The 12,409-nt window shown below is 40.1% G+C and overlaps 1 protein-coding gene across 12 annotated transcripts in view; it reads right to left on the bottom strand.

Moving 5' to 3' along the window:
* Nucleotides 1-12,409, bottom strand: part of grip1 (glutamate receptor interacting protein 1) — a 391,803-nt gene that overhangs the window by 60,360 nt on the left and 319,034 nt on the right. For all 12 annotated transcript variants that reach the window (XM_037542052.1, XM_037542023.1, XM_037542033.1 and 9 more), the window contains exons 10-11: nt 9,270-9,416; nt 4,650-4,799 (exon numbers count right to left, since the gene is read on the bottom strand). In XM_037542052.1, coding sequence (XP_037397949.1) covers nt 4,650-4,799; nt 9,270-9,416 — 297 coding nt within the window. The remainder of the gene's footprint in view (nt 1-4,649; nt 4,800-9,269; nt 9,417-12,409) is intronic.

Genomic DNA, 12,409 nt, shown 5'->3' with positions numbered 1-12,409 from the left:
ACAGTGTACTGTAACCAGTCACTCCTAACAGAACTATCTATGTGTTTCTTTGCTGAGCTGAACAGCTGTCCATCCTTTGTGGTCTGATGCTGTTGCATCACCTGCCTTAATCAGGTGCCCACTGCACGCCCGTCTCCTGGACCGGTTTGACCAACATGGAGCTTCCCGCTGTATAATGCTGCGTACAGCCTCACCTGCATGCCACTAACCATCCTGATGCTGCTACTGCACTGATTGAAACTATTTAATCATAGACACTGCTTCAGCTGCTTTTCCCTTTTTCTGTATTTTAATATTTTATACTAATGTTAAAACCTTATTCTCTGTTCATTGTTTTCTAATGTTTTGTTTGCTATATCGACCAGAGAAGGATGGGTTACCTTGGTTCCTCTCACGATGAGTCTTGGTTCCTCTCAAGATTTCTTCCTCTTGCTCTTTGGGACTTTTTCCTTGCCACTGTCACAGTGGAATGCTTATGGGGGCTTGGACCTGGATTTTTCCTGAAAGTTGCTTTGCAACAACGCCTGTTGTGAGATGCGCTATACATAAAAATTAACTAGGTCATGGCTCTGATGTTAAGAGGCTAAAAAATGAGTAGCACAAACACTTAGTAGGAAGTAGAGCAATACATGTTTACTTATTGAAAAAAGTCAAGGATTTTTCATATTGGATGAGTAACGGATGCTGGTACAACACTGGATGCTGAAGAGGCCCAGTGGTCTTACAGGTACTTTGTCCTCTGTGGATTAGTCACCGTTTAACGACCTAGCTAACATCAGCTACTGTAGTTAGCCTAGTAACATTTCATGCTGTAGAGTGATGTGTAAATCTAATACATTTTTCAATACAGCAGAAAAGGAGTGGCTGCAAATATGCCTTATTGTAATATGTTAATGTCTCCATTTTCAGTTGATCAGAGCTTTCAATATTATAAAAGTACAATAGTCCTATCCTAGTCTTCAGCTACTGAATGCTTGATTATGGGGTTCAGGTTGGGTGATTGACCAGGTCAGTCAATAACGTTACACTTTCTGGCTTTGAACATCTTTCTTAGTAATATGGTTAGAGTCACTGTACTGCAGCACCCCGAAATACCATCTGCTGGATTTTGAGGTGATTAGACTTGAGCAGTTAAGACATTTCTATAGATTTCAGAATTCATCTAAAAGCACTTTATCGATAACAACATGAGTGAGCCAGAAACGGTGGCAGCCACATATGCCCATATCACCATGTTTCACAAATTATATTTGCTTTTGATCATGAAGAGGTTCCTTCTGTTCTCCACACACTTCCTTTCTTCACCCTGGTACAGGTTGACTTTCACTTTACAAGATTTCGTCCCAGAACTCCCAGAAGCTTTTATGTAATTTTTACGTAATGTATAACTTGGCCTTTATTTTCTTGAGGCTTAGCAGTGGTTTGCATCTTACATTGAACCCTCTCAAGGCATTCTGATTCATTCTTTGCTTTATAGTCTTTGATACAGTTATGTTCTCAACAGTCCAGTTTTTATCATGAAAGGTCTTTTCTTTCATCCACTGATGTGGTCATTCCTCGACTGACAGGTTGTCTGCTGTTGCTGAGTTCACCAGCACAATTTTCTTGCGTCTTACCTACGTAAAAACGCCTAATGCTCTTGGCATGTCTCTAACTGATTTATTCTGATTGCTCAAACTTATGATGTTCTTTTTTTTGACAGTCAGGTTTTAAAGCACTGATTGTAGCTTATAGAGACAATATCACACTGCACTCTCATCTCTTATACTGCAGTTTATACAATGACATTACACTTCATCTAGCTTTTTAAAATACCACTTTCAACTGAACTTTCTTATAATCACTTCTTTCTCAAACTTTATTTTATTTTTTCATTTTATTTTTGTAGCAGACTGAATTGCATTGTGTGTGAAATGTACAGTTGTAATAAACTTGGCTTCTATGCTTTGCCTTTTTTGGTCCTAATTATTGGTCTGCTAGCCAACCCAAGCCCAACGAGGCCCAAAATGATATCAGGTTTTAGGCTGGGTTCAGACTTTAGACATATAACATTGGACTGGGCTTAGGTTTGCTTTTTAATGACTATTGACTATGCACCATGCAGTAGATATGTTATTTCCTTTAAATTAGAGCTGAAGGTTCATCCACTGAAGGTTCACAAGCACTGTGTAACAAGGTTAAATTTTTCCACTTAAAACTTGCAACACTTGCAATTTGAGAACCATACTCTCTCTAATTGCAATTTAGATATAAAAATTATTCATCTTTCAGTCCTAATATAATCAATCTCTCTCTCTATTTCATAACATTACAGCCTGTAGCTGCATTTGGAATAGCTCAAAACTGGAGCAGTGGGTGAACGTGCCCCTGAATGAAACTGTGGAAGAAGTTCAAATTAAAATTCACAGCTGATCTTTCCTCCTGTTTCTCAAGCTTGACAGAAGCGTATTAAGCAATTCTACAGCAGCAGCAGTAGTAAGAAGAACCATAGCAGAACAGGACCACTCTAGTGCTCATGTTGACCAGCAACATACCCTGGATGCACATGTCAGATCAACTCCAGACCTTTTGCTAGTTCTCTTGGGCATTAACTAATGTTACAATAATGCACCCTTGGCCAAGAACTGGACATGTAATTGTGGATCCCTCCAAAGGGTATTTACGGTTTTAAATACCCTCAAATTACAGATGCCTGCTCTTTACCCTTATAGAAATTGTTTCATTTCAATTGCAACGTGCCAGAATTATCATCCAGTTGGATATGCACTGCACTGCATAAACTTCCACAAATGAGAGGACTCCATAGGATTCATTACTGCTGGGCTAACTGATAGTTTATTCCAATCCCTAAGAATCATTTCAGCCACTGACGTAAGCAGCCTCACTTCAACCCCTATGTGAACACAACAATTAATGAGGTGCTCAGAGACCAGCGGGAGGCCGATCCCTCCAGCGGCAGGCTCAAATTACCGCTCAATCACTGCAAACTTCACGTCACCCACACTCCACAACACTGGCATTTTAACCTCTACCCAGCTGCCCAGCAAGACTCGACCCACAGTCAGCCTTAATGAAGGAAAACAGAGGAGTAACAAACAAATGAGGAACAGAATCCTGACAGCACGCCACGTCCAGCAGGGACAGCGATTAGCGCTGACGATTAGTCGTTTTGCTACCCCCCTAGCATTTGTTTACTGGTCAGGTCCACAGGCTGTGGTGATAAGAAAGCCCCACGTGAGAAACAGTGTTGTGGCTGTGTGGCTGGGGTAATTATCTGCTGCAGAGGTGACGAGTTGTGCCAGGCAGGCTGCTCAGCTGAACAATGTGAAATATCTTACAGGATCTAATTATGGGGTAGCCAGAGGTGTAATTTTCCCCTCTCGCTCCACAGCATGGGATATGAGCGTTGAGAGCAGAATACTAAATGTGCTCCATTTTTTTCACTCTCTCTCACTTCCTCCCCCCTTTCACTTCTACCACGTCAAATAAACATACACAAATATAACTCCACGTTACATTATGTCTCTATCGCCAAGCTTCTTCGGATCCTCTCTGTGTGAAATTTCATTCAGATTCTGCTTGTTTTCTTCAGTTTCAGCTGCTGTGGGACCAGGACAGAGGGCAGAACATCATATGAAAGGTCGGCCTTTGCTGATAAAGACCCAGAAGAAGTGTAATTACAAGTGGCTGACCATGCTTTAAGTTTTCTTGACCTCTCTGTAACCGTAGAAACGTTCTTAATACTCACATTCCCGACCCTGAAGCAATTCACAAGCCTCCACTGCCACTTGTGTAAACTGAGTAGAGTTCAGAGGTGGAAAGGCTTTTAGCTTAGGTGAGGATCTGTACTTTACTTGATTAGTTTTGTAGCACGTAATAAACTGGAGCTTTAACCTAAATGTCTCTAAATTTATGAAGCTAGGAAAAATAATCTGAATTGTGGTGAAGCTTTGCTTGCAAACACATCCCAATATAATTGGACATGCAGTGCTGTGCATGGAAGGCCTAACTGGAAGTTAATTACATAAACAGTGGTCTCTGACTCTTGCATAGTACAGCATTTAGGGATTTTGCCTCTTCATGTTCCTAATTAAAAACTGACTCAAAAACCCAGCTGCCTTCTTGTTTACCACAACACATGGCAAGTCAAGCAAAACAATAAAACTCAGAAAAGCGATTTTAAAACTCACTTGCGGCAAGCCTACTGCTAGTGCCAGCACCCGGGCACTGACACATTAGAGAGAGGCCAAAGGAAATCAATAGCAAACAGCCATTTTTGTTTGCATCAGCCATTCTGAAAAATGGAAAAGTCTTAAAAATGGATGAAAGAGCAATTGGGCAGAGGGCGATGAGCTACGGCTACCATGAGCTTGAGAGCTATGACCTACTGCGCAGAAGCTGAAGTGAAAATTACATGAAAACATTCATTAGGCTATAGCTCAAAATCAGTGAAGTGCACTTCGCTGACTCAGTCTGTGCATTCCTGGATGATTCGATTTTGAGGTAATACAGTGTTAAGGCATATTCTAATGACGCTACTTCAGAAGGGGGACTTTGTCAATTAAAAAGCCACAGGCAACATAGAGACAAAGAAAGAGACAGAGGACACAGCTCACTGGATCATATCGGAGAACAGACGGAAAACCTACAGGAGCTCTTGTAGTCCTTCTTCTTGAGCTTGCGCCTCATCATAGTGCCACGGGGGCTTGTGGGATACATATTGCGGGGCAGTGTGCTCATGTTGAGGGAGCTCAGGCTGTAGGCACTCATGGAGGTGGGCGAGAAGGACGAACCAAGAGCTAAAAGAGAGAGACAGACAGAGAGAGAGTGAGAAATCAGAACTTTCAGAACATCAGAGGATTAACAAAAGGACATTTTGACTCATGGCAGCTTAAAAATAACAGAACTCAGCTCACAGAGCAAAGCCGTTTTTTCGCAAATATACTTAAAAACTGAGCAAATCGATGCACTTCCCCCCTCTTGTTTGATAGCGCATAAAACGATGAGTCTGAAACTCAAACCAAATTCATAAATACTCCCCCCAAAGCCTCAAAGCTGTCCTTATAAAGAACCATGGTCTATTCCCAAAATACAAGTCCAAATCAAAGCAAATACTGATCACACCAAATGCTGCCAACTCAACAAACTCAAAACAAGTGTTCAAAAAAAATAACTAAAAAATAAACATATAATCCTGAGCTGGCAGCGTGACGCTACCCCAAATATACGTTTCATTTAGCCAGCACGTCTGGCGCATGTAGAGAACAGATTATAAACGCATGTAGCTCTGTTGCAAACAGTTGCTCTCTCTTGGCACAAGTAGACAGACTTTATTTTCTATACAACTGCAAAGCTTATAAAAAGTGTTTTAGCAGCAAGCTAATGAGGCCTAGCGGTCCACCTGCATTCTGCAATGGGTGAGCTCATCCTAATCCACAGGTAAATAAATGTTGGAAAAGGTTAAAGAGAAATGGTTCACTGTAGAGAAACTTACAGACTCAGGTTTTCTTTACAGTGGTTGTGATAGGAACCAGGGGTCACAATGTCTACCACAGGGTTGGGAGGTAGCAACTTGTTTCATATCTTCAAATGGTCTTCAAATATTACAGAGGTATATGGTAATATTGTGGGGGTGGGTGGACATGTCTGATTTTGACCATGCTGGATTCTGGCTAAATAAAGCACTGACACAGATTTAGATGATTACAGTTCAAACTTGTGATAGTAAAGTTGAGCAACTGGAAAGCCAAAGGGACAGAAAAGCAAAATTAAACCTGTTCCATGATGTTTGGATCTGTAGCTTGATCAGCTAACTTAATGTTAGCTTAGTGAGCAGGCTAGAGACCCAAGCAATGCCACACACCACAGAATAGTTTTGATTCTGACTAACTGGTGCTCTGCTGACACAAGTGTAGATGACACAGCACAGACTCGGTCCCAGTTAACTGATGTTAATGACAACCATTTAGAGGATAGCTGGGAGCACAAAGTGGAATGACTGAACTGAATGTGTTATGTGGTCTGTGCAGCTCTTTGTTGTCGGTGAGCTGCTTTCATGCTTAGTTTTTCCTGGCTCCAATTTTTGCCCTCGATCTATCAGCGTGAACTCACATTGAGCCCTTACTATAACTTGATGCATCGGAATTTAGAGCTGCAGCCATCATTTTTGAGCACAGGCAGCATTTTAACATACCACAGTATACCTTATTACGGTTATACCACCAAACTCAAATATAGCTTTTCTACTTACTTTCCCAAACCACCAGTGAGCATTCTGAGCTTATATGTAATATTGATAAAAGTAGAACAGCAGCAAATCTGAAAAAATAACCTTTTTTGGGGGAATATTTTGCCTTATAATGCCTTACATTATAATAATGTACATGTATAATAATGCCTTATAATGCCTTACATGTACCACTTCATTTTATTCCAAAAGATTATTTTAAAACAATCATAACACAATGTCGGAAATCATGCAGTAAATTGATAACTCTTTCACATAACAGCTTTCTGTGAGGGACCATTTAGAGGCACTGAATGCTTTGGATGTCTGGGTCGTATCACAACTGTAGCAAAAAATTCTGTCTCCAATTTTCTAGAATGGAGCATTTCAGAACAAACCATTCAGCAACTTTGTTTACTCATTTTAATGACTGCAATGTACTGAAATTTAGAAAAATTTTATTAAGTATGAGAGCGAACTTCAGCCAAAGTAGACAAGGACACATTCCTTAAGGACAGAAGGTGCCAAATACAAAAGAAAAGTCAAATGGAATCTGAGCGTGAAAAAAAAATGCATGACTGACACAAAGCGCAATGGGTTTATGGTAAATTATGCGTAAGCGTATGGCAATTTGGCCAATGAAGTGGCTGCAGCTTCTTCTTTCCGGCCCTGGCGTAATGAGACAACAAGAGGAGGCTTAAGAGCAGTTAAGAACATGCTCACATTGCCCTTGAAATGCTGAGAGAGCTACATGCAAGATCAATACAGCCACGACGGCTGGAATTTATAGCGATGAGCCGATTACAATCACGCAGGGGCAGGGTTTCAGGTGAGGGAGCGTTAAATCCAGGAGAAGAGCAAATGGGGGGGAGGGGTTATGGGAGGCGAGAAGTATCATCAGTGACTAAACGGCTCCTATGAAAATAGATGATCTTGATAGTGCGGTATCATCCCACCTTATTAGCCTATTAGAGGATATTATTAGACGAGGGGCTCAGGCTATCAATTACCATTGACTACATGTCCCAGAAGCCCCCACAGCGTGAGGCTATAAAAGGACTCCCAGCCCCTCGTGCATAAAGAGGCAACCAGGCCATGTGAAGTCCAGTATCACAGCCATACAGAAGCTGGGTGAATAGCCTCTCTCAGCTCCAGGCCTGGTAAACGCCACCTGTGTTTTGATCAGAGCAGTCTATTCTAGACAACACTGATAAATCAAACCACAAAAAGCAACTATACAGCCTGAGCAAAGCTCAATTGCCACACACTTGTCTCACATTGTATCACTGCTCTGCACCTTGCCTTAATGCCTTGCCTCTGGTAGGGAAAAAAGCTCAGCAACGCCCACAGACGGAGGACAAGCAATGAGGAGAGAGGGGGAGAGAGAGAGAGGGCAGAGAGAGAGAGAGAGAGGGCAGAGAGAGAGGGCAGAGAGAGAGGGCAGAGAGAGAGAGAGAGAGGGCAGAGAGAGAGCGAGAGAGAGAGCGAGAGAGAGAGCGAGAGAGAGAGCGAGAGAGAGAGAGAGAGAGAGAGAGAGAAGCAGAAAACATTCGGTAGCCTCAGTGCATTTCAGGGACAATGAGAGATCCAGGAGTTTAGTTCTGCTCTACTTTCTCCTGAGCAGTGGAGAAAAAAAAAAAAACACTCGCACACAACAACACATACATTCAACTTCAGCCAGGATAAGGGACACATATTCAACACTCACTTTCAACATACACTGTGAAATCTGGCTAATCAGATCAACCTAAAAAAGTGACTTCATATGGTAACAAGTAAATGAACTTGTACTGTTTAAACCAAATGATGCTCAGAATAAACAATTCTTTCAATAAAAGTCATGTTTTGAGTTGAAGTGATGGATCATTTTTTACAGTGTAGGAACAGCGATAAACTCTTTTTTTATTAAAACTATTCTGACAAAATAATTAGGGGTGCATGATACATATCAACGGCCAATATTATTATAAATGTTTTGTTATAGGTTGTATTTTGGAAATTTAGTCAATGGTTTAAACCAAAGGTGGGTACATTGTAATACCACATTTTATTTAGACCCAAATAAATTAAATGTGTTATACATAAAACTGAATATATTCCACATATTACTCAACTGTTTTACGTTATGGGAACGTTTTTGATTATTTCCAACATTCAAATGGCAATTTTAAGTTGAATTAACTTGTTGCAATTCAGATTAGTCTGTTAAAAAAAGTTTTAAAAGATTTTAATACAATACAATATTCTTTCTTATTAATGTTCCTCAACAAATGTGTAAGATCTAGTGAGTGTATTTATGTGAGTGATAATGTAAGTGAAAGAGCCAGTAGTGTATTTATACTAGAATACAGCTTTAGGTTACTCTGCTGTCTCGCACCAACTGATAAGTTGACATCCTATTTTTGCTCAGGCATGTTTTGTTGCATGTATAGTGAATAATGTTTGGACATCTCCATTACTTTCAAAGATTCTTTCATGAATAAACCACTTACGGAAATGCATAGCATAGTGGATAACACCACAGTCATACAGTTCAATTCCTTGTCCAGGCAGAAAAATCCCTGCTATACCAATAAGAGCCATATAAGCATCTGATAAATAATTTAATATTCACATTAACATGTTTCATTTAGCTGTATTACAGCAATGTAAAATGAAACTAATATTTTCAGAGTTTTAACCCGTTTAACACGCTGCATTTTATATATGTGGTTTATGTTGTGAATGTTTTAAAACTAATAAAAGTAAAATGATCAGTTATTGGTTTTGTTTTCCAACCACAGATGTTAATTGCTATCAGCCCCCGAATTCCATATCAATGCATCCCTTTAAATAATGCTTGATAATTTAACATGCACGTTAAATTTTGTGCAATTCAACAGCAGATAAGTCTTGGAGTCTTGCACTGCTAAAAATCAAGACACATCTGAGAATGAATGCTTACGACACTGTCAAGTATAGCAGAAGGCCAAAGCTTGAGACAAGACAGGAAGAAAAGAGAGGATGAGGACGAAGGGTTTAGGAGAAAGGGAAGGGTCATTACAAGGGTTGTTCGGAGAGGATTTCTGCTTGGCCTGGCTGCGGGACTGGTCAGGGTGGTAGGTGTTATAGTGCTGGGAGGGGAGGAAGTTGCTGTTGTTGTTGGTGCCGGACTCCCAGGGCAGTGGCCGGTTGCTCCTCTGCACCTTGACTGACCACACGGAGAGAAGAGAGAGAGAGGAGGTGAGCGAGCAGCACCAAACAACAGCATATACACAAACAGAGTACAGTGCAGACATATACACAGGGGATATCAGGGGCTATTTTTGTGAATTTTACACTTTCCTTTAATGGGAAATTTCACCTAAAATTGTTCTTTGCCTTGATTATCTACCACTGATATTTTGCAAAATAAAGCATGTTGAATTGTTACACGTTTACCAAGATACAGAATACTTCCTCTTTTTTATTCACTGAAACTGAACCCATTTGCACAAATATGTGTTGTATTATTTATCTAGGAAAGCAGTACATCAGCAAAAGACATTCAAAGCAAATGCAATAAAAATACAACATATTAGGTGAAATTCCACCTTCATGGTAAAATTCACAAATTATCTCAGCATTTAGGAAAATTCATACATTTTATACATTCACGCTTTTGTACATTTAATTATTTTAATGAGAAACAAGAACTAACAAATAAAGCTGTGCCATGACAGGAGGAGTCACTTGGGTAAAATATTTTCAGAAGCATTACAGTTTGACCAAGTGTAAGACTAGCTGGATTTTGTATTACAAGGCCATTTTAACTGTGTAAAGTGCTTTCTCACAAAGCTGAGTGTTTCATTTTTGAAAAACTGAAAGGGCAAAGGTTAAGCTTAAGGCTAGAATGTTGTTTTTTTACTGCATATAAGAACCAATGACCAAGAGTGATAGTAGATGGATTTTTTGAGAAAGATCCCATTTTTGGTTTAGAGTATGTGTGGAATAATATGTAATTCAACCTATGACTCCCTGACAAAGCAATTTTGTCTTAAAAGTTTGCTGCACTATAATTTGACTGCCACTGCGTTAGCCAAGCCTTTACAACAGTTACAGAAAATAGCCACACTTCTATTTTCCTCTCGGACAGACAGCAGGGTCCTCACAGGACCTCCCGCCATCACACACCTGCATCCAGCATCGATCCCCCACTGCTGCAGGCCAGAGTTAATTTTAGCTGCGTATTGGCTTTAAGTGCTAGCACAGGTCTTGTGTACACGCAGAGTGTGGGGAGAGACAGAGAGACAGCGCGCAAGAGAGAGAGAAGAAAAAAGAAAGAAAGAAAAAGAATGGTGCAGCAGTGTATAGCTGAAGGACAGGCTAAGTGGAGCATGCTATAGCTAATCAAGCCTGAACAGATGACAGCTATTACCTGTCTTTCATGTGGAAGGATGTACAAAACGTCTGTCAATTTTTTTTTCAGATCAGAAGCAAGTGGTGTTTGATTTTCTCCTCTCTTTCAAAGATGAAAGCTTGAAGTGCTGTTTATCTGATGGGGACAGTTTTGGTGGTCTACCAGGTTACACAGAGTGTTGGGAATCGCACCTTTTCTGTATCTATGTAAGAACTGTTCCAGTTTCAGAAACTCCTGTTTTTAAACCTGTTTTCTTTGACTTTCTCCTTTCTTTTGCAGGTGGATTATCTTATATTTCATCTCCTTAAAAATACCTTACAAAAAATGAATAACGGAATGACCATCTTGACTGGAACTTGAATAAAGAATATCGCATATATGAGACGTGTGATTCCACGTCCTGACACTGTTGTAAAAACAAATCTGTGCGTGTGTTCTCAATGAAGTCAGCAGGTCTGCAGGGCCATTCAGCTATATGCATTGTTGGTGTGAGGAGGTAAGCAGTGTATATGTGTGAGCTATACCATTCACGGTAATGTGTGTGTCTGGTGGAGTATTATGTGATGCTGCTAATGTGCACCTGTTCACAGCTGGCAAGCCTCAGACTCCTTAGACTAATATCTGTATAAGCATATGTTCACAAGTAACCTCTCCGCAACTGCCCTCATTAAGAAAGAGCCTGAACCACATGACCAGCCCAGCTACAAGTCATTTTGCCCACTTAAAGTGACACTTTACAAACATATCAAAATTATACAACTTATCCCATACTCAAATGTCCAACAGACAGAGACATTGTTTGACATGCTCTTTCTATAGACAAGCTTCCAACTCTGTTTATAGCAAAGCAACCCATTTGTGTCCACTTTTTCCACAAGAATATGTTGTACAGAATCATAAACCACAAACTCTATTTGAGATTAGTTGACAAGTTGATATAATTTGTGGCAATTGTGAGACGTGAGCCCAGCCTTGATATCCAAGCAATTCACAGTTCACAAGTTTTTTCCCTGTATTTCAGCCTCTCAACCACACAAAAACAGTGAACCTGAGATTTCTGTACACTCTGTATTCAGTGTTTTTATGGACAGACAAAACACAGCTTTTTGGAAACACTAACAACACACTTTTAACCTGTGTATGCCTACAGCTGTTTTCATGAACTATGCAAAACTCTGTAATATGGCTGATAACTGGTATGACTGATTTTGAGGTGATTTTCCAGTAAATGGGTTAGTTTGGGGGTTTGAGTGTTACCACTGAATTTAGCTGTACCTTCTTATTAAACCTTAATGCAGAGGCATCAGAATATACTATGCTCTGTTCTTGCAAAAAGGGTGTCATCACGATTCCAATTATTAATAAATCACCCCAATGATTCTGAAGACATGCAGTTTATTAATCACTAACCACAGTCAGATTTGGAAAAAAATTCTTTATGATTCAGGTGGAATGAAAAACTAGAAAAATTCAGCTTCTCTGTCTAATTTGGCAGATGACGTGTGGACGTTTCAGAGACGGTGGCATAGCCATGGCTACGTAAACAACCTCACAACTGCATGTGGTAGGCTTTCTTTCACTTTTTAAGCTTTTATTTTCAGCCACCTATCAGGCTTTGAATCTGTGTAAAATATCTAATTACAGGGGTATGCAAGTCAAACCTAAAGTGTTGGTAACATACTGCCATTCTTTTGTTAGAAAATCTCTGCTTAGTTTGCAGTGCACTCTATATGTTACGCACTATGCATGCTCACAACGTGCTTCTTGAGGCGGGCAACATCGCATTTAATGAGATATTATGACCT

The sequence above is a fragment of the Pygocentrus nattereri genome, chromosome 1, assembly GCF_015220715.1.
Source record: "Pygocentrus nattereri isolate fPygNat1 chromosome 1, fPygNat1.pri, whole genome shotgun sequence".
NCBI lineage: Eukaryota > Metazoa > Chordata > Actinopteri > Characiformes > Serrasalmidae > Pygocentrus > Pygocentrus nattereri.
Note: the sequence above shows the minus strand (reverse complement) of the source record. Positions and strands in the feature narration are given on the sequence as shown.